The sequence below is a fragment of the Borostomias antarcticus genome (assembly GCF_949987555.1).
Source record: "Borostomias antarcticus genome assembly, chromosome: 14".
Lineage (NCBI taxonomy): Eukaryota > Metazoa > Chordata > Actinopteri > Stomiiformes > Stomiidae > Borostomias > Borostomias antarcticus.
In genome coordinates this window covers 21,528,959-21,552,062 of record NC_140247.1, presented here as the reverse complement: position 1 = coordinate 21,552,062, position 23,104 = coordinate 21,528,959, and the positions used below count along the sequence as shown (strand labels likewise).

Here is a 23,104-nt window from a genome sequence, read left to right as displayed (position 1 = left end):
CTGTCCAGTCCTGGTCAGGGATGGACAGGAGAGCCATCTGTTCTCCTGCATGTTTTTCTATGGTTTTATGAGGTTCCATGTGGAGGGAACCCAAGTGAACACAGGAAGAACATGCAAACTCCACACAGAAAGGGCTGGAAGAAAGCCCATGTGGGTCCTTTTTGCTGTGAGGCAACAGTTTAACGCACCGAACCACCGTGCCACCCATGAGCAATTTGGGGTTCAGCATCTTGCTCAAGGACACTTCGGCACACTTCCAGGAGCTGGGATCGAACCGGGTACCTTCCGATCCCCAGCCGGCCGCTCTACCTCCCGTGCTACGTACATTCAGGATTGTGTAACAGAGGTGTATTCAAAACGTTCAGGATTATGTAACAGAGGTGTATTCAAAACGTTCAGGATTATGTAACAGAGGTGTATTCAAAACGTTCCAGATTGTGTAACAGGGGTGTATTCAACATATTTTGCAGAAGGCTCTCGACAAAGCCACCCAGCCAGCTCTTAAACGCTCCTCCGGGGGTATTACCCTCGTGCTCACAGGGATGGTGTTATGACATCACAGAGGTCACACAAAGACACGGGACATAGGCCTGTACTTTCTGAACAGCTGTCAGGAATAGGTCTATTGTGAGTGTAAGCACTGTAGTAAGCACATATGACATAGAACAATTCAAGCTGCATTGGTGGCATAGAGTTTTACAATTATTTTGCTGGTCATGATTGTATATGAAAAGAGTTTAGTACTGTAGTCCAACCACCAAACATCAATCTTACTGTAGTATGAAACTATATCCTCCCCGTGTGGTGGGCTTATATGGTATTGTTTAATGTATTAATTACCAACTCTAACGCAATGACACTGTTTAACTTCCGTTCTATTTAGATCATAAACAATCCAACAAACATGGATCAGCCCAACCAAGACAACATACTACTGTGGCTAGATCTAAACAACATATTATTGTTGTAATAGCACATAGCTTCACATGATCATTAAGCGACATTACGAAAACCTGAATCGGTTGGCTAGCTGCTTACCCTGCACCGATTTTACACAGGATACAAACGCCTTGAGCTACTTCGGAGCAGATAAACAAATCAAAGGTGACGATAATCAACACTTACCGTCGACATTTTTTATTTTTTTCAGCTATTTCTTCCACGGAGGTCTGTCCACAGCTGCCAGAGTCTCTCCTTGAGTCATATGAAAGTGCTTGTCATATTTACTGGGATTAGTGTGAATTAAAAGTGGACCATTGTATTGTTCGCAGAACTCTCTCCTTCAGCTAATCCAATGGGAGCTGTGGAATCTACCCCGGCATAGATTAGGCCCCTGCTGCAACACGTGGCCCAACAGGACCTGCTGCAGGATGCTCTAGCTATTTGATGGTAAATGCTATCAAATTATGAATAGGCTCTTTGCACAAGCTCCACTACTTCCTGAAATTCTACAAGCATATTTATTTCCTGTCCTATACCATTGGATGGAAGTGATTGATCACACCTGATTAATCACTTCCATCCAATGGTATAGGACAGGAAATAAGGATGCCTGTAGCATTTCAGGAAGTAGTGGAGCTTGTGCAAAGAGCCTATTGGTTCAATAACATTACATTGGCATTTGCAAGTTCAATGTCTCAACCACTTACTGATACATCTTTAAAAATATATTTAGCTACATTTTGAATAACAACACGATTTACAAAAAACAATGTTGTTATTAAATATGTATTTACAACTTTTATTAGTAACTGTTATATTGTTTTATCAGTAGGCTACTTTATAGGAAGTTGTCACAGTTGTTGCTGTATCTCCCGTATCATTCATGAGAATGTAACAGTTTGAATTACAATGTTACAAGAGCATGTAACAAATTACAGTTTGAGCCAAACGAGTACCAGTTAGGCTACTTATGTATGGGTCAGGGACGGGTCATGGGTGTAGGTTAGGGTCATGGGTGTAGGTTAGGGTCATGGGTGTAGGTTAGGGTCATGGGTGTAGGTTTTTTTATGCCTATAATAACTCCTGTCGCGTATTGCATTCCATCCCAGCAGGGGGCGATAACGGGGACCTAGTATCTCTAGTGTGATCTCATGACTAGCTTCCTTCGAAGTTGCTAGTTATTCAGCCGGGTTGTTTTTCTTTATTTACTCATTGCTTTGGTAAACCCATTGTTTAAAATGCAGTCCATACGAGTGTTTGTGAACGATCGGCTAGCAGCAGCTGCAGATGAGATATTCCGGGAGTTTGAAAGAACCATAACAGAGTACCAGGAAGAGATTGATCGATCAAAGCAGGAGATCGACCAGCTACGCAGTGTGCGGCAAAGAGTTCTCGAGATAAGGTTACAAAGGACAGGTTTGTAGCCTGAGCCTGTTTGTCTAATTGTCATTATACAACGGTATAGACCCGGTCCATTGTCTCTGTTGCATTTGCATTGTATTAGTAGCCGTGGCAGTGTCCAGATGTTCTATTAATACATCCATGGTCCAGATCAATGTTTACAAACATGTGCTGTAGCATTGTCGTTGCCTGGCAACGTTCCCTTTTTCGGCGGAAGTATCCGCAAAAGATTAACAAATAGTTCCATTAAAAATACATTTTAAAGTTCGTATTGTGTTTCTTTTTGAAATATTGACGGATAAATGTGGCAACCGTTGTATAAAAGCATTATGGAACTCGAAGCCGTGGGATGTCAGGGACGTGCCTTAGATAGCCTTTCGACATTTCTCCCAGTTCTTTGTAATACATCCATGATTTCTCCTCCCTAGACGCCATGCAGCACCCTAGCTCTGAGGAGCGGCAGTGGACCCCAGGTCTGGCTCCGGGGACCCCAGGTCTGGCTCCGGGGACCCCAGGTCTGGCTCCGGAGAACCCAGGTCTGGCTCCGGAGAACCCAGAGCTCAAAGTGGAGTTGAAAGAGGAAAATGAAGAACCGTGCATCAGTCAGGGAAAGGAACTTCTCGGTCCAATTCGAGGACTGGAGACTCCCTGTATGGAAAGTGATCCAGACAAAGCTAATTCCGCACATATTTATGTAGGACCAGGTGTGCAATACCAAGAGGCAGACATACCTCTACCCAGTAGTAGCACAGCTAGCCAGACGAAAACAGAGCCTGATGTAGAGGATAAGGTAACAGAGGTAGCCGTTTCTGAGCGGATCTCAAATGATCTTGTATTTTCCGCTGCACCGAGTGAAAACGGCACTCTTTCAGACACCCTCTTTCTCACAGCCCTGAAGACTAAGAAAGAAAGGTCTAGCTATTGTTGTAAGGTGTGTGGACAGGCTTTTCTCCTCACGGGATTTTTAGTGAAACATGCACGTGCACAAACGCACGCACATTTATGTGGCGTGTGTGGAGAGAGATTTGAGTCCCGCACGGGTTTGAAGAATCACCTTCCAGTTCACATTAGAGATTTAAACGTTTGTAAAGTTTGTAACAAATCCTTCAGTAGTCTCACTGCAAAGAATAAACACATGAGAATCCACACTGGAGTGAAGCCATACGGCTGCACATTTTGTGAGAAAGGATTTAGGCCTATTCCTTTTGGGAGTCTGAGTTTGCATATGAGAAGGCACACCGAGGAGAGACTGTGCCGTTGTCATGCTTGTGGCAAATGCTTTCTTGATAATAGCGATTTGAAAAGGCACAAATGTAGAGTGAAAGTGCATGGCTCCCAAAATCGTGGCACAACACAGTCGGAAAACCATGCCAGTGTTCAGGCAGAGGAGAACCGTGTTCAGGCTGGGGAGAACAGTGTTCAGGCAGGGGAGAACCCTGTACAGGCAGGGGAGAACTAATAACTAATAATTTTGTGGCAAAATATATACTACTGTTCAGCATCTGAAAGTGCATTACAAGAATCACACCAGGGACAAACGATACCCTTGTAGTGAGTGTGGAAAATGCTTTAAGACTAATGCTGAAATGAAAATGCATCTAAGGATTCACACCGGAGAAAGGCCATACTGCTGTACATGTTGTGATATGAGATTTAAACAGAGCGGACATCTGATTTGGCATATGAGAGGTCACACGGGGGATAAACCATATTTTTGCAGGTTTTGTGGTAAATGCTTTGAGACGGGAACTGAGAGGAAACAACATATGGAGCTGATGAAAAGCCATATGAGTCACATGGTAGAAACGGTATCCTTGTAATGTTTGGGTTAAATACTTCTGTTTTAGCTTTGATGCTTGGTTGTAAGTGTCCGGTCGGTAGGGCATGAGAGTGTTAATCTCAGGGTCATAGGTTCGAGCCCAATGTTAGGCACAGCTAAGCTTCTTAATATGGATGGATGGAATCAGTTGATTTGAATCTTTTTTCTTTGTGTGTGACTTGGAACTTTGAAATTGGATTATGCATTCAGTCTGATCCCAGGACTATGCTACTGTATATGTAACCCCTGAACCTTCATAGAAAGTGTCACAATAAACATAAACACAAATAAAAACAAATCAACTGCCTACCTTCTTTCTCTGTCCCATGTATCCTGGCAGTGTAACGACCCTCTATAAGGCCTGTTAACATCTCTGCCAATAGAGCTTACTAAGGGTTTGGAAGCGGGAGGTTGTTCGCTACAGTAGGATGTTTATTTGTATTGTCTGGTTCTGTATGCTGATTGTTTCATTTTGTGTACCCCCCCCCCCCAAAAAAAAATAAAAAAATCTCCCAATGGCACTTTTCCTGATAAAATAAAAGTTTCATAACAAATTTTAAAAGTCATTATTTTATTTTATTTTAGAATGATTTTAAGAGAAACTATTGATGTATTTGTATAATATTGTATTTGGTGGGGTTCACTTGAAAATAGTATCTTTGGGTAGTTTATTGATCCCCAAGGGGAAATTGCACTGTTACCGCATCAAAAGACAACAAAGTAACATGCTAATCTAGATACACGTTTACAATAAATACAAAATGTACAGAAATCCAAACAATTTATATATAATGGGTCCCAATGTGTCTCTGATTTTTTGTTGTTGTTAAGGATCCTTCCATAATTGTGCTTTGCAACCTCTGAAATTAATTGGTAAACCTACTTCTACAGAATGTCATGATGCAGGCCTGGTTTAGGGTATAACTGCATTTATAACACACTGTCTCTGGTTTACACCATCATTCACATCGATCAAGGTGAAACTGTGTATTTCATTAGTTTCTACCCTTAGGGTCATGGGTGTAGATTTTAAGGGTTCTGGTCATAGTGGTAGGTTTTTAGGGTTAGGGTTCGGGTCATGGGTTAGGGTTCGGGTCATGGGTTAGGGTTAGGGTTCGGGTTCGGGTCATGGGTTAGGGTTAGGGTTAGGGTCATGGGTTAGGGTTAGGGTTCGGGTCATGGGTTAGGGTTAGGGTTCGGGTCATGGGTTAGGGTTAGGGTTAGGGTTAGGGTCATGGGTTAGGGCAGGCTGTAGGGTAGACCACCGTACACGTAACCACTGTTCCCCCTGCGCCTGCGTGCTAGGTATTGTGTTTTTATTAGACCCTGGCCTCTGGACTGGAGCTAGCTCAGCTAATCATTTAAAGGTTTTTGTTCACGAAACCATGGCGGACGAACAAGAGATCATGTGCAAACTAGAAAACATCTTGGAAATACGGTAAGACGGTATTTATTTACAGAAAGCACATCTGGTAAATCTGTCAGCCGGGTGCTTTAGTTCCGGTGGTTAGTTAGCCTCGCTAGCTCTGTCTTTGTGACTGAGCTAGCTGGGTTAGCCTCTATTGTCTCTGGAGAAGCAGTTTGCTACCAGCTGATGTTCTTTATGCGTTCTTTACGCCTTGAGCGGCAACAGGCAATGTGACAACAGCTATGCATAATAAATGACCAAGCCAGATGTTTGCTTCCAACTCTTGCCAGATGTGTTGCCTTGTCAGAAGCTGTTCAAGCAGCCAGCTAGCCACTAGCTCGCTGTATGTCATCAGATGGCCGCCGGTCTCGCTGTCTAAGCACGTCTAATGATCATAGCGCTGATTCATGTCTAATAAATGATCACAGCGCTGATTCCATGTCTAATAAATGATCACAGCGCAGATTTCATGTCTAATAAATGATCATAGCGTCGATTTCTGTGATTACAAGAAAGCAGCAGCTGCAGCAACTCAGTTAGTCAGGCGAATAAAACCACTATAGTAAATAAATAAGACAAATTATGACATGCCCATGTAGATCAGAGAACTACATTAACAAGAAGGCAGACAACGTTTCTGAGGTGCATGTAGTTTGCATATGTATGCAGTGATAAAGACTAACCTACAATGAGTAGTAAAAGCTTTATTAATTTAGGGACAAGTTTCCGCTCACTGGTGCGTGGATGCTGATTGAGTGAGTTGACCCTACTGACGGCCTGTGTGTGTGTGTGTGTGTGTGTGTGTGTGTGTGTGTGTGTGTGTGTGTGTGTGTGCGCACGCGTGTGTGTGTGTGTGTATGTGCGTGTGTGTGCGTGCCACTGATCTCCAGGAACAAGACCGCCCAGATGCAGAAGATCAAGTCTCGTCTGAAGAGTGAGTTTGAGGCCCTGGAGTCGGAGGAGAAGCACCTGAAGGAGTACAAGCAGGAGATGGACCTGCTCCTGCAGGAGAAGATGGCCCACGTGGAGGAGCTGCGTCTCATCCATGCCGACATCAACGTGGTGGGTGACGCAGGAGACACACCAGCCACGTTCTACATACGGCACCGGTTCTGTTTGGTCCAGGTGGTCACCTGTAGATGCCACATTCGTCGTCCTAAAGGATCCCACAGTGGGAGCCCCCAGGCTTCCTTTATATCCCTGCCTGTACTTCTATAGCCAGAGAGAGTGCCCTTTCATCTGACCAGTTCTAGATAGATACATAGATAGATACTTTAATGAGTACAGTAAAACATACAGCATGCATAAAATATAGAATATGCATACATACATTCTGTATTCTGTATAATAATACTCAAATATACATACATACATACATACATTCATACATACATACGTACTGTAACGTGGACCAATGATGGACTCCTCAGACAGGTGACTAATGATGTTTATTTTCAGCTAGCATGTCAGCAGGGTACATTTATTAGCATTAGCATTACCCTTGCTAGCCTAGCTGTAACCCCCTCCCTGCCCCCCCAGATGGAGAGCACGATCAAGCAGTCGGAGAACGACCTGAACAAGCTGCTGGAGACGACCAGGAGGCTCCATGACGAGTACAAGCCCCTGAAGGAGCACGTGGACGCGCTGAGGATGACCCTGGGGCTGCACCGGCTGCCCAACCTCAACGAGGAGGAGGAGAAACTCTCGCTGGAGTCAGTACACGCTTATACACACACAACACGCACGCATTTACGCACACACATACAGTACACACACACAGACACAATTCACTGGCTTTCTCTGTCTATCACGCACACAAATACACACACACACACACACACTTGCATGTAGCACACACGCATACACACAGCCACAATTCACATCACAGCATAATAACACACGCATACACACAGCCACTATCACACACACACAGTTGCTGTATCTGATGTTACTTTCGAGGGGAGAAACGTATTAATTGTCAGTGTTTACGAAGTCTCATGCTTTCATTTCAAATTTCATTTGCGATCATCATAAATGTGCCGGTGTCCATCTATTCTCTCTCGTCTCGTTCAGTCGCTATAAGAAGCAGAGCCAACCTGGTGTGTGTGTTCCTGGTCTCACTAGTTACTTTGAGAAGCAGAAGGCGGAGTGGCAGAAGGAGCCTCATGAGCCCGCCATCCCCGAGTCGCTCGCTGCCGCCGCCGCCGCCGCCCAGCAGCTGCAGGTCTCCCGGAAGCAGGACGCCCGCCAGACCGCCACCTTCAGACAGCAGCCGCCGCCCATGAAGGTGCGTACGCACGCTTAGACACGCGTGTGCTCGCACGCACACACGCACACACACACACACACACACACACGGCTACTGCAGACTGGTACCTTTAGACACGCGAGCACCCAGGCATACACACATATCAGTCAGTCCCCACCCGTGCACGCACATATTCGCATCCAGGCACAAACACCCACCTCCACCCACCCACCCACACCTCCGCACACACACCTCCACCCACACACACACTCACCCACACCCACCCACACACACACAGTACAAGCAGTTCTAACAAAGTACACCTCCAGTACTCTCATAACTCATCACCTCCATTGTTAACTGGTTCTGTATTAACCAGTACTGACAGGTATTGACTGGATGTTTGTTCTGTATTGACCAGTATTGACTGTTTGTTTTTTTATTTTATTGACTGTTTGTTTTTTTTGTATTGACCAGTATTAACTGTTTGTTTTGTATTGACCGTGTTTGTTTTGTACTGACCAGTATTGACCGTGTTTGTTTTGTACTGACCAGTATTGACCGTGTTTGTTTTGTACTGACCAGTATTGACCGTGTTTGTTTTGTACTGACCAGTATTGACTGTGTTTGTGCTCCCTCCCTCTCTGCAGGCGTGTCTGTCCTGCCACCAGCAGATCCACCGCAACGCGCCCATCTGCCCCCTCTGCAAGGCCAAGAGCCGCTCACGCAACCCCAAGAAGCCCAAGAGGAAGCCAGACGAGTAGGCCCGGCCGCTGGAGGACTCTAACAGCACCCTGGTCCAGCCCGGGACCAATACTCCAGAAATGCCTCCATCCTTCCTTCCCTCCCTCCCTCCATCCCTTCCGTAAAATCGTCTAGGTGTAAGCAGACGCTCCTCTGCTCAGCTGTCACCCACCGTGTCGGATCAGATCAGTCATGTCTCCAAGGAAGGAAGGAAGGAAGGAAAGAGGGAAGGATGCATCGGGAGTATTTGAACACAGCCCGAATGTTGCGTTTCCCCCCTGTATGGTTAGGATGAGGATGTGGGGCGGAGTTTCTTTATAACGGCAGCCATGCCTTGTGTTGATGTCATTCTTCTCATGTTTTTGACCCGTGGTAAAGTGTGTTGAAATGTAATTGTGATAACCCTAGTATTAGCCTTACTGGCCCCAGGCCATGTAAACGCAATAATTGAAAGAAGAAAAAAAAAGAATAATATTAAAATAATTAAGCTCATGTTGCTATTGTTTTTTTCTTGCCCTAGAACGATATCATGTACTGTATTTCTACTTTTATGTACTTTGATTTGCAGCGCATGCAAATGTTTTCCATGGCTGAAATATGACCGTCTTGTAATAATATGAAAGTGGGTTTACGCTTAAACTGTTCAACCCACAAAACTGTTTGTGTTTACCGGGAACATGATGTAAGTGACCACAGACTGGACAAAGAAAACCAGTTGTATTTGTTTTGAACAGTGTTGTACGTGAAACTTTAATACAAAAATAAATTGCAGTTTTTTGTTTTTTTTACTATTATTGAGAATGTTGTCTTTTTATAAACACTTAGATATTTCACATGTAACGAGGAGGTTCGCGTAGAGTAGCCGTCGAGGAGTGACACTCACTCCCCTAGTATAAAGGATGCGCTGGTGTCCCTGCTGAGCGGGATATCTCTCTTGGCGTAGCTCTTAGCAAATCTGACTTGCGAGTGCAAGGTTGTAGGTTCACGTCCCGCCCTGGACAACCCTATAACATGGGTCAAAGGAACGAGTGACACAGAAAAACAACGCAGAGTGAAATAAAGTCTGTCACACATAATAAATATACCACAGCTGTACATCGTCCACAGTCACAGCCAATATCCTCGGCTCATGAGTCACACATGATTGAGACGCAGGCTGAATACTGCCAATAAAGGTGGAAGGATCCTCAGTTTAAGGATCCTCTACTGATGGCTGTGGCTCTCTCCTTGGCTTGCAGTTCCCCCCAGATCCTGTGGGGGGCGTCGGAGGGCTTTGGCAGATGCCGCAGTAGCTCTCCTAAAAGGCACACAGAGTCCTGGAACACAGGGAAGATCTTTTATTGACAGAAATATATTCACTTATATATTTAATACACTACAACATGTCTAAGATTGCCGTCACTTAAGTATAATACAAAGGAGGCAATGTGTTAAGCTAGAGCTACTTCCAGGAATTTCCCCTGGGGGTTAAATAAAGTGGATATCGATCTGTTAAAGAGGACTTACTTTGTTGCAGGAAGTGTGTGTGTGTGTGTCTGTGTGTGTGTTGAAGAACACTTACTCTGTTGTAGAGGTGTGTTTGAAGTCTCTCTTCTAGTGTGTGTGAATCCAGCTGGGTTCTCTTCCTCCGTATGAACGTGTCCAAAGCCAGAGAGGCCTGCTTCTCCACACACTCTCCACACACTGAGGGGTCGTGGAACTCTGCACCCGCAGCCTGTTGAGCGTGTGCGCGCGCGCGCACACACACACACACACACACACACACACACACACACACACACACACACACACACACACACACACACACACACACACACACACAATCACACACACACACACACACACAGAAAAGGAATATACAAAATGTCAGCTCATTTTTCACAACAGAACGCCTATGAGTAACTGAATGTGACCTATCTGAATGGACCCATCCATCCATCCATCCATCTCCATCCATCCATCCAAAATCCATCTCCATCCATCCATCTCCATCAATCCATCCATCCATCCATCTCCATCCATCCATCCATCCATCCATCCATCCATCCATCCATCCATCCATCCATCCATTCAAACATCCATCACCCATCTCCATCCATCCATCCAAAATCCATCTCCATCCATCCATCCATCCATCCATTCATCCATCTCCATCCATCCATCCATCCATCCATCCATCCATCCATCCATCCATCTCCATCCATCCATCCATCCATCCATCCATCCATCCATCCATCCATCCATCCATCCATCCATCCATCCATCCATTCAAACATCCATCACCCATCTCCATCCATCGTACCCGTCTCATCTCCTCAGTGAAAGTCTTGAGTTTGAGCAGAGAGATGAGCTGCATGGGGACAGGGTGGACTGGCTGGGATACAGGGTCCATGAGAGGGGTTTGAGACTTCCTCTCTCCTTCCCTCCTCCGCCTCCTCCTATCTCTGGTGAGACGGTGACCATCCTCTCTCTCCAGCTCCCCCCTCTCTGGCGTGGTGTGTCCAGGACGAGTTTCTCTCTCCTTCCTTCTGCTGGGGTTTGAATGTTGATCTGTTCTCCTCCTCCTCTCCCCCTCGGTGTCGGGGCGCTCCTGTCTGTGGACGTGTGAGATCATCTTGGTGCAGTAGCTTCTGAGAGCCTCTCTCTCCTCCACGGGCTCTGAACCCTCACCTTTGGGGAGGGAATAGGGTATAGATGTTAGCCAAGCTAGCTTAACATTTTCCTGGCTAACGTTACACATGTTTAATCCTAGATATAATAGATAGCAAACTATGGTGGTTCAGTACAACGTAGCACTTTGCTGACTAACGTTACCCCTCTTCAAAACCTTGGTCACTAACGTTAGCTAAGCTAATGCTAACTTATTGTAGTCAAGGCAGCCAGCTAGCTTAACGTTACAGCAACCACACACCACTGCTTGCTGGTTAGTGCTAGAGTAGCTAGCTAGCTAACGTTAGCGCTAAAAGAATATCTCTGTCATGCTAGGCTAGCTAGTTCATAAAACAAACCTTGTTCATTCATCGTTATATGACGATTTAATCTCTATTAATCACGATAAATTACATCAGCTAGATAAATTGCATCTTTGATTTTGTCCAGCAGCTACCCTAGCAACCAGGACCAGAAGCTCGGAAGGGTTTTTGTAAAAAAAAAAGAAAAGAAAAAAGGACCCATTACCGCCCCCTAGCGAGTGGAAGGGCTTTCAACAGGGGACAGTTGGGCTTGCTTTCATCTCTTCTAATCACAAAGATACGCACAGATTGCCTACATGCTATGATTGATATCATATATAGATATTTATATATATGGCTGATTATAGTTGATATATATATATATGTAGGACTGATTGAAATTAAAGTATTCTTGATTAAATACAATGCCCGCACTTTTTTGGGGGCATATGAGCTTAAAATGACCATGTCAACAAGATCTAGGCAAGGCAAGGCAAGGCAAGGCAAATTTATTTTTATAGCCCATTTCAACAACCAGGCAATTCAAAGTGCTTTACATGAGACAAAAAAAGCATCAAGACAAAGTGCAAGAAACACGGTCATATAAAATGAATGCAAAAAGCATTTAAAATCAAATGCAGGAAAAATAAAATACAGGAATAAAAGTTACAGTGCAGTGTATGGATGAATAATTATTTGATTTAATAAAAGGCAGCGGCAAAAAGAAAAGTCTTCGGTCTTTATTGTAGAACTGAGAGTTGCAGCAGCCCTGCATTCTGGCCGCGGTAGTAACGTTAATTGCTAAGCGCAAAGGTAGGCCTATGTCTTTTTCGACGAAAACGCCAAAAACGCTGCAGTCTAATCCAGGCCTTGCTTGATATAGGCTGGCTAATGTTAGCTAACTGGATAGACTGACTGACAAGTGGAGAGAAAGTGAACCCAGCAAGGCCATGGTGATGACTCAACATCATTTTGCTTGAAAACGCAGCAACTAGAATGAATTGTGATTTATTTTAATGGTGAACGTGAAATGGTTGCATTCTTTTAACAATAAAAAAAGTAAAAATAAATTGCATGTTGATCAAGTCAAGTCAAAACAATTTATAAAGCACATTTAAAAACAACGGTGGTTGACCAAAGTGCTGTACAGTGGTCTAAAAGCACTAAAAAAACATAATACAATATAATGAATAGCAAATAACAAGACAAAACATATGGGTTACATCTAAGCAGCAACAGTAATGATATTCTCAAATTAATGTTGTGTCTGTGTTTCTGAGGAATCTGCCTCTTCACCCCAAATCCCACGAATGTGGAGTCTTCTCATGGCATCTGAGTGAAGAATGCATTGTGGCTGTGTGTATGTGTGTGTGTGTGTGTGTGTGTGTGTGTGTGTGTGTGTGTGTGTTCAGGCGTCTCGTGAAGCCTGACAGAGGGTGTGTGTGGGAGGGGTGAACAGCTGATTGTCTGCCTCCGTGGCTCTGACAGACAGCTGCAGGTAGCCTGTTTGTAGGAAGGCTGTCCCAGTGTAAACCAGAGAGATGTGGTTATAACATGCTTATTAACCTACACACATATCATGTAATGACAACTGTCTCGTTTTCCAACTCTACTAATCCATCTGAGGAATATTGAGAGAATTCTGAGTTGTATCCTGCATACACTATACAATATGAAGCTGAAATTAGTATTTTGTAATACTGTCCTGTTTCAAGTATTGTGTAGTATTATTGTGGTAGAATAGTATCATAGTGATCTGACTGACCAGTAACAGCTCCATACGGGCTAGTTCTGCCATGCTTACTCCGGACACGGGGGACACCACAGTCCACTGACTGCCCATCAGCTCGTTCTAATTATAAACCGTCCGCCTGCAGTTCTCCAAGAATGGAAGTTTGGCCAGGTCCATCTGTGGCCTAAAATTAGCCCCCCACCAACACCCTGGCTAGCCCCCCCACCAACACCAGGCCCCTCTCTGCTCTGCTGGGTCTGACACACACACACACACACACACACACACACACACACACACACACACACACACACACACACACACACACACACACAGTGGCTTTCGGCTTGCAGAACTTCAGTCTTTGTGAATACGGCAGCACACACAGACACACAGCTCAGAGTGGCTTCTGCAGTTTCTTCCACGTGACTGACCATGGAGTTATGGGCATGTTTACTATGAGCCCACCGATTGACATATTTGGCAGGAACATCACTGATCACTGAGGTAAGTGGAAAGTTACACTTCATTTCCTTGTTTGTCTAGGTCAGTGTAATATAGGGTTCAAATCAAATCAATCTTTATTCGTATAGCACATTTCATACACAGAGGCAACACAAAGCGCTTTACAGAGAGAAAAGGGGGGATGGACATGATCCTACCCTCTAGGGAAGAAAAAAAAAAAACAGCAAAAAAAACTTCACCTATTTGGGCCAATATGTGAACAGTAAAAATTGTTTCCTGGGTTAAGGTTTCATTTGACATTATTAGGTGAGGGTGGTTCATTCTGTTATATCTATGAGGATATGTATGCTCCTATGGATTACTTTTCCCCCAGTATATCTGGTACTTTGAAACCACACTGTACTCATTCATGTCACCCAATCATCATAAAATGAGAGAAAATGAGCAGGAATGACTCATTCGGTTGTCTTTTGCTCAGTGAGTCATCTGTGTTTCAGTTGTGTGTGTGTGTGTTTGTGTGCCTCACATTCAAGGCGTTGTAGATGAAAGAGCCTGTCTATCCCTCCCTGTGTCTCTGCGTCTATTCTCATCCCATCTATTCCGACTGTGACTCCAGATTGATCGGGGGTGCGCCTGAGCGGAGCGAGCCAGTTCTCCCGGGACAGCGATGGTTCAGGAGGAGCGCCCGGTCAACAGCATGAGTTTGATGGACATCTCCAAGATCTTCTCCCTGCTTCAGCCCAAGGAGGGCGAGGAGGATGACAGGGAGCAGAGCCAGGCCCTGAACCAGGCCGTCAACGCCAACGACGTGGACCTCCTCATCCAGCTGCTGTCCCAGGACGGCTACCGCCGGTGCATCAACGTCCGCAGCGGCTGGGGCGTCCCCGTCACCCCTCTGAGGACGGCGGCCGCGCACGGACACCTGCACTGCCTGGAGCTGCTATTGGCCCACGGAGCCGAGGTGAGATAAGATGATAGGCTGGCTGGCTGGCTTGCTCCTCCCAGGGTGCGGGCTCTGTCTGAGTAGGCTGGACGAGGGTGGACGTGATAAGGGGCAGTTTATGGGACATCTAGCTGGAGAATAGAACCACTTGAGATAAGATATAGAGTTAAGTGTTTCTAGCAGGACCACTGAGCTAAAATGGGATGCTTTGCCTAACTTGTGGCTGCCTTGGGTGGTTCTCTCTGTGTGTGTGTGTGTGTGTGTGTGTGTGTGTGTGTGTGTGTGTGTGTGTGTGTGTGTGCGTGCGCGTGTGTGTGTGTGTGTGTGTGAACCCCAGGTGGACAGCCTGGACGTGAAGGCCCAGACCCCTCTGTTCGCGGCGGTCAGCGGGAAGCACCTGGCCTGCGTGGCGGCGCTGCTGAGGGCCGGGGCGGACCCGAACGGCAGCCGGTACAACAACAGCTCCCCGGTGCTGACCGCCGCCCGCGAGGGCGACGTCCCCATCCTCCGCCAGCTCCTCCACTCCGGCGCCGAGGTCGACGTGCGGCCGAAAGCCCCCGAGTGGGCAACCAACGCCGCCACGGCGTGCAGCGGCCCGCTCTACATCTCGGCCGTGTACGGCCACCTGGACGGCTTCAAGCTTCTGCTGCTCCACGGAGCCAACCCGGACTACAACTGCACGGACGAGAGGCTGCTGGCGCGCGTCAGGCAGCCCAAGACAGTGCTGGAGACGTGCCTGCGCTACGGCTGCGCAGACGCGTACGTCCGGCTGCTCATCGACTTCGGGGCCGACGTGTACCTGCCCACACTCATCATCGACAAGACCACCAAGCAGAAGGAGGCGCTGGGGCTGCTGCTGAGGGAGAGAGGTGAGGGCCCCGGGTTTCTCCTCCCGCTTGGGAGGCGGAGGCGCTGACGGTTGCACCAATAGGAGGGACTGTCGGCGCTCCCCCTTGAGGAGTGAGTCTCACTACGCTCCACGTTTCACTCGGTCACACGCGCAGACGAGTACGACTCCTAATGAGAGACACGACTGCTAATGAGACTAGCTCTATGCTCAGAGAGAGACCCCGCTCACTTATCAATCTCTTTGTGGGGGGTTAGGGTAACACAAGAGATATTTTGGGAGACATTACCCGACTTTCAACATTAAGAGGTGTATTTTCTATCTGGGGGCCTCTCCCGGAAGCCCCCTGAGGCCCCCTACTCTAACCTCTCCCAGAGGGCCCCTGGTGTTTGGGGGCCCGTGCTCAGAGGAGGTTTCACAATTACGGTCTGTGAACACTGTGACATGCAGTACAATATGATCATGTCAGAGGGTTTGAGTTTTATTTTTACATTTGAGTGAATTTGACAGGGTTCACCAATCCCAAACCCCTAGCCCTAACTAGGGCCACATCTTTATACCCTCCCCCTACCCTTAACCCCCCCCTACCCATAATCCTACCCCTACCCCTCCCTCTACCCTTAACCCTTCCCCTACCCATAACCCTACCCTTAACTCTACCGCTACCCGTAACCCTACCCATAACCCTCCCCCTACCCATAATCCTACCCCTACCCATAACCCTCCCCCTACCCATAATCCTACCCCTACCCATAACCCTCCCCCTACCCATAATCCTACCCCTACCCATAACCCTCCCCCTACCCATAATCCTACCCCTACCCATAACCCTCCCCCTACCCGTAACCCTACCCATAACCCTCCCCCTACCCATAATCCTACCCATAACCCTCCCCCTACCCGTAACCCTACCCATAACCCTCCCCCTACCCATAATCCTACCCATAACCCTCCCCCTACCCATAATCCTACCCATAACCCTCCCCCTACCCATAATCCTACCCATAACCCTCCCCCTACCCATAATCCTACCCCTACCCATAACCCTCCCCCTACCCATAATCCTACCCATAACCCTCCCCCTACCCATAACCCTCCCCCTACCCATAACCCTACCCATAACCCTCCCCCTACCCATAACCCTACCCATAACCCTCCCCCTACCCATAACCCTACCCTTAACCCTACCCATAACCCTCCCCCTACCCTTAATCCTAACCCTACCAACGCACATCTCCTTTTGCTTTCCAGTTTGTCCCAAAACACTGATGTCCCAGACGCGTCTCGCCGTACGAAGATACATCCCCTTGGTGAACAAAACGGCCGCCATCGACAGCTTGGACATCCCTCAGATACTGAGGAACTACTTGAAGCACCTCACCTGACCTCTGACCTCTGCCTGGTGGTGAGGATGGACCCGAGGGACGTGACTCACTACTCTAACATGGTTTCCTACACTAATCCACTGGTCCCTTGTAATCCATGGCACGGCTGGCTCCAACACTGTGACTGGCTCATGTCCTGTCCCGCCTCATGTCCCATAGGATGAAGAGGAGTAAGAAAGTGTGTCCTGTCCCCTCTGTGGTCAAGGATGAAAGACAACAAGGATGTGTTTGTCCTTGTTAAGGACATCTGAGACTCATCTGAAGCAAAACAATGTGAAAAGAGGATGGAAGGACAAAACAAAACTAACATTATCATAGTAAAGAGACAAGAATATCATAATCAGGTCATTTTCTACCACACCGAGTCATTACAGCAGAGCCCTATAATGCTGTCTGGTTTTCATTGTCTGAACATGCTTGCGTTTGTCTGTGAAAAGATATAGATGTTTTATTGAAATAAAAACAGTTTATTAGAACACACTATAAACGGGTGGAGGTTTAGTTGGGGGGTTAGTTTGTCTCTAGAAATAATGTACCAAGGGCTTTACACTAGCTCCATGGAGGCGAAATATGAGTGTAGTTCTGTCACCCCCGCCAGGAGCACTACCAAGACGTACCACTAGGTGTCAGAGTAGCACTGTACATTTCCAAGGCCCAGTGTTTTCCGTGACGCTGACAGTCTCCACAGTGCTGTAAAGTAAATAACCGTTTGATTATTGCTCTCCTGGCTTTGCTTGGCAATCAGGGAGTGTGTTATGGAGACAGACAGCGTCATTTGACCTCCACAGTCTTGAGTGCTGATTATGCCAAGCAGACGTGAGAGCCTGATTTGAATGGCAGGAAGGTACAGCACATCTTGGATTGAATTCCCTCTCTCAAGCCTGTTTCACAAATGCAGTAATGTCAGTGGGTCTGTCCACAGTTCGGGACCGGAGCATTACTGTTACACAGCACACACCTTTCCACTGGTCGGAAGAGAAGATCGAGCTTTCTAGACCCCCTTCATCTCTCTCTCTCTATATATATATAATACACACACACACACATCTATCTCTCTTTACTGTATATATATATATATATATATATATATATATATACATATATATATATACATATATATATATATATATACATATATATATATACATATATATATATACTGTATTATATACATATTATATTAACCCCCCCCCTTCCCTCCATGTTAATCTCGGCATGTCTCTCTCTGAGCTGAAACAGGTTCGCCCCCGTGAATCAGAAAAACCCATAACACTGAGGACATCCAGTACACACTCTCATACAGCTGCCTGGGGATGCATAATGCACATCAGCTACCCATTATGGACACTGCTAGAATTGACCAGTCTATCACCATGTCATTGTGTAGGGAGATACTAAATTATGAAGAGTTACAACCTTTGAATCCAGAGAATGTCCTCTATCTCGGGCCCTATAGCCAAGAACCCTCCCTCCCTTCCTTCCTTCCCTCCCTCCCTCCCTCCCTCCCTTCCTTCCTTCCTTCCTTCCTTCCTTCCTTCCTTCCTTCCTTCCTTCCTTCCTTCCTTCCTTCCTTCCTTCCTTCCTTCCTTCCTTCCTTCCTTCCTTCCTTCCTTCCTTCCTTCCTTCCTTCCCTCCCTCCCTCCTTCCTTCCTCCCTTCCTTCCTTCCTTGATCTAACATGACTGGACAAGTGAAATCATGTTTTTTCTCTACCCAATCATGGTCGTATTGGTGAGGAAGGGAACATTACCGTTTAGAGAGGCACTGTGGGGAAACACAGGAACAACACAGGATATGATGTCACTAAACAGGAAGTCCTGTACAACAATGTCCCCCTGTCGACATCACAGCACCCCAAAGACACAATTCGATAGATAGATGTTTTTATTCTCAAACAAAAGTACAGTTATATCAGATATGATTAAATTTTTACATCGAAATACAACATATTCCCAGTGCCTCTGATCACACCATAACATATTACTGCACGTACAGCAGGTACAGCTCCTCTCTCCCATTCACAGTTTCTGGATTTTAAGAGGCATTATTCTTAATTTTCTACAACAAATCAAAAAACAAAACCTAGAATCAAAGGCCAGCGGTTAAGAAGTGTCACTATGGTTTGCATAATGGTGATGTGTAGAATAAGGGGTGATTGTTCTGGGGTCCTAGTTACTGTGTAACACAAGTTATTGTCAGTAGATGCAAAATAGATACAAACTAGAGACCTCAGCCTTTATTGTGTGTTTGAACTGGAAACCACTTCAAATGTGTCTCTGGTGACGACTCCGTTGTACCTAGGCTAGTCTGAAAAAACACGCATGAACACCTGAGGGTAGACTAGGTGACAGGGTTAGGGACTAGTGACAGGGTTAGGGACTCATGAGAGGGTTAGGGACTCGTGACAGGGTTAGGGACTCGTGAGAGGGTTAGGGACTAGGTGACAGGGTTAGGGACTAGGTGACCGGGTTAGGGACTAGGTGACCGGGTTAGGGACTAGGTGACAGGGTTAGGGACTAGTGAGAGGGTTAGGGACTAGGTGACCGGGTTAGGGACTAGTGAGAGGGTTAGGGAATAGGTGACAGGGTTAGGGACTAGGTGACCGGGTTAGGGACTAGGTGACAGGGTTAGGGTTATGAAGTTGAAGATGAGGTTATAGTATCTGGACTACAGGTGTGACCCCAGCCCACTCTGGATGGGGGTTATGACAGCACGGGGATACAGGTGGAGCTGATCCCTGGACAGCCAGCAGAGGACACACCCAGAAAAGCTCCCCTCGTTCCCAGTCTGAACAGCATGCTCCCTTCCACCCCCATGGACACCTTGCAACAGGCCCGGTAGTGTGACTGAGGTATTGTATGATTTCCTCTGGGTACAGTAGTGCACTCTGGGTACAGTAGTTCACAACAAAACACGTTGATGTTAATGTAAGCACACAATGTACATAATTCATAATATTATAAAATGATATCATAAATACTGGAGATATAGCTGGGAAATAAATAGACAGTCAAATCGTTGAACTTCAAATAATCCATTTCTACTGTATGCTGCACACTATTAGTTAATGTACTGACATGAAATACTGTGGATGTTCAGGAGATTATGTTTATATATAGCCTCACTCCCTAAGAGCTCTCATTGGTGTATAGTCATACAACGTACAGTAACACCGATTTAGTTAACTGTTGCCATAGACATTTTTTTTTATCTTCGTTTTATCTTCAGTCTGTAGGAGTGAGACTTAGCTTAGCTAGAAGGTAACATGACCGAGTGGGCCTTAGCTTAGCTAGAAGGTAACATATGACAGAGAGGGCCGTTGTAAAACCACAGCCCACTGTTTACCTTGTTAATGAAGTCATAGAGCTTCTGTTCACTCAAAAGAATCAACTCTCAAAGGAATCAACTCTCAATTCCTGATTCCTGATCGTGGTTTCATTCTGGCCACACAGTCCAGGAATCAGAGTTGAGCTCCACTCCTCAATCGTCACGATTGATCTATGCTCCTCTCTAGTGTTGAGTGAATGACTGATCTATGCTCCTCTCTAGTGTTGAGTGAATGATACGACATGTTGGGTTCTGCGGGTACAAATCCTTCTATATCCTTCTAACCTTCTATATCATAACGAGGTGACGGTTCACAGAGCGATGGAGGAGAAGCTTCCTTGCGTGACAGAGAACAACGGAAGGTTCCGGACTGATTCGAGCGTGTCGGCTGACAGCAGGTGAAAGGAAAGCGCCGTGTCTCGTGTCTCATGAGGAACGCTGGATGCCGTGAGCATGAGTTCATGACGCTGAGGCCTAGGACCGAAACCACGTTAGTCTCCAACGCTAAATAAACAACATTGAAATATATGATATCTGTCTTTTATACACTATGTACATATAGCTGCTCTTATCTGTGAGCTCTGTGGCGTCGGTTCTCTCTGAAACGCGAAAGTAAGCGAAGTAGCCAAAACCACCAGGACCTTTTTACACAATCCCTTCACACCATCCTGTACTGCACTGCTTCTCATTTCATATGTGGGATAATAATCTTGGAGAAAAATGATACGTTATTTAAATTGTTTTAAAAACCGGACCAAGTGTGAAGTGTGTTTGTGTGTGTATTGTGTAGGGTGTGCGTGTATTGTGTGGGGTGTGTGTGTATCGTGTAGGGTGTGTGTATTGTGTAGGGTGTGTGTGTATTGTGTAGGGTGTGCGTGTATTGTGTGGGGTGTGTGTGTATCGTGTAGGGTGTGTGTGTATTGTGTAGGCTGTGTGTGTATTGTGTAGGGTGAGGAGGTCTTAGCTCTAGTCTATCACAGAGCCCCCCCCCCCTCACCACCAGCCCACCGGAGCGCTCTGGCGTCCAGGTTGTGTCGGAGGGGAGGGTCGTGTCGGAGGGGAGGGTCGTGTCCCCGGAGCTCCGTGTTCCCAGAGAGAGGGAGAGAGCCGGAGGGAGGACAACGTCGTCACACACTTGAGGGGGAGAGACATGACTAATTCATATCTGGCTGTGAAATTGAATAGATAATCACTAGTGGAATGCTGGAAGGCACTGTTAGATAGCATCTCTGTTCTCCGCAGTGGGATGGGGGCAGGAGGAGTGTGTGTGTGTGTGTGAGCGGAGGAGATGTGGAGTTATTTGTGTGTGTGTGTGTGTGTGTGTGCGCATGTTTTCTGGGGACGACAACTGTGAGCTGACCTGAGGTTATCAAAGCCTGGGAGCCATAGCTACACGTATCAGTTCCTGGTTTAACCACCAGCGCTGTGCTAGCCTGCGCTACACTGTGCTAGCCTGCGCTACACTGTGCTAGCCTGTAGCCTACGCTACACTGTGCTAGCTTGCACTACACTGTGTTAGCCTGACCCACTCTGTGCTAGCCTGTAGCCTGCGCTACACTGTGTTAGCCTGACCCACTCTGTGCTAGCCTGTAGCCTGCGCTACACTGTGTAGCCTGACCCACTCTGTGCTAGCCTGTAGCCTGCGCTACACTGTGACCACATAAAGGGGTCATCGTCCACCATTGTTCCATAAGTGCCACTTCTAGAGACACTAGCAACCAAATCACCTGTGTTTTAATTGGTCTTTACTTGAAATAAAACAACATAAATTACACACCGTTACAAAAAAAAAATCTATATTCCTTTCCAATAGATACAAAGCCTGTAAGAAGGCAAACAAATATGACATAGAACTATATATTTGATTTATATATCACTCTGCATTGAGTACTGGAGATATGTAATGATATATCACATTGCACAAAGTTCTCATTTCCATCCGATGATATAATAATAATTCATCATCAACTTCTGTATTTGTCGGCTCAAAGAATGAAGTTCGCAAATAACGGACAAGACATGATGCACTTGCATTCCAACTGTGAAACGAATACACCCGGTGTGTGTGTAGTCAATCTTTCGCTATTAGTCTCTTCAGTGGTCAGTGGTCTTCCAGGATAAGACACTGCCCCTGGCCTGCGCTGGGGTAAACCTGCTAGCTTCTAGGGGGAACTGCTCAACCCACACACAAAGGCGCTAAGTTAGAACCGGAACCGGGTTCTCTCTAAATGAAGAGAGAACACGCTAGCAGAGTGTAACGTGTTCTTATCTCTGACATGTTTCGGCTCGGCTCTGGACGGCGTGTTGCGCAGGTGACCGTCTCCCCGTCATGTTAGTATGACCTCACGCTGGCGTGGTGCGCGCTCCTCCCTCCCTCAACGCCAGAGGGATGAAACCGTTATCCTCATCCAGAGCTGGAGCTCGGCTTCAACCAAATGAGGGCTGATTTCCATTTACTCATGGGCGGGGGGAAAAAAAAAGTTCACGAGCTGTTATAGGTTGCTCAGAACAGTCGTTCTCTACTCAACCAGCCAATGAGGGGCCGGCGTGTGAAAAAAGGGTGCGGCCTCAGATTAAAGGCGGAGTGTAATATCCCACGCGTCTACCCGGCTGTCAGCGCGGCTACTCTGGGTCCGTCTGGAGCGCCCCGCCCGCATGACCTCTGGATGACCTGAGGTGGAACAGCCTGTCAACGGTGGTTGATGTGTGGATGTTAACGACGGGTTGGCGCTGAATACCGATTGGCTCCCTGACTCGCCACCTCCCGGCAACGACGGACGTCCGAGTGAGAGACACGCCCCCCTCATGTAGAGAGAGAGAGAGGAGGGAGGGATGGAGAGAGAGAGAGAGAGAGAGGAGGGTGGGATGGAGAGAGAGAGAGAGATAGGAGGGT

At 46.6% G+C, this 23,104-nt stretch overlaps 2 protein-coding genes and 1 long non-coding RNA gene across 4 annotated transcripts; 2 read left to right on the top strand and 1 right to left on the bottom strand.

Annotated features, from left to right (window-relative positions):
• The first annotated feature begins 5,496 nt into the window (after positions 1–5,496).
• Positions 5,497–9,287, top strand: zc4h2 (zinc finger, C4H2 domain containing). 2 transcript variants are annotated; one of them, XM_084448754.1, is made up of 5 exons: positions 5,497–5,600; positions 6,461–6,632; positions 7,110–7,282; positions 7,695–7,857; positions 8,469–9,287. In XM_084448754.1, exons 1-5 carry the CDS (start codon positions 5,548–5,550, stop codon positions 8,580–8,582), a joined length of 675 nt encoding a protein of 224 aa, XP_084304880.1. In that variant the 5' UTR covers positions 5,497–5,547; the 3' UTR covers positions 8,583–9,287. The 2 variants fall into 2 exon arrangements, with proteins under 2 accessions (XP_084304880.1, XP_084304879.1); XM_084448753.1 differs by having other exon boundaries at positions 7,644–7,857.
• Positions 9,288–9,292: 5 nt separating this feature from the next.
• LOC311317670 lies at positions 9,293–11,681 on the bottom strand. Its single transcript, XR_014630760.1, has 4 exons — positions 11,571–11,681; positions 10,865–11,232; positions 10,124–10,276; positions 9,293–9,878 (listed from the first exon to the last, which is right to left on the bottom strand). It is a non-coding gene; the product is annotated as an uncharacterized lncRNA (long non-coding RNA).
• Positions 11,682–14,398: 2,717 nt separating this feature from the next.
• Positions 14,399–16,885, top strand: asb12b (ankyrin repeat and SOCS box-containing 12b; the record flags this gene model as incomplete). Its single annotated transcript, XM_084448812.1, has 3 exons — positions 14,399–14,671; positions 14,991–15,522; positions 16,752–16,885. The coding sequence occupies exons 1-3, from the start codon at positions 14,408–14,410 to the stop codon at positions 16,883–16,885; spliced, it is 930 nt and encodes a 309-aa protein (XP_084304938.1). The 5' UTR covers positions 14,399–14,407.
• Between the last annotated feature and the right edge of the window lie 6,219 nt (positions 16,886–23,104).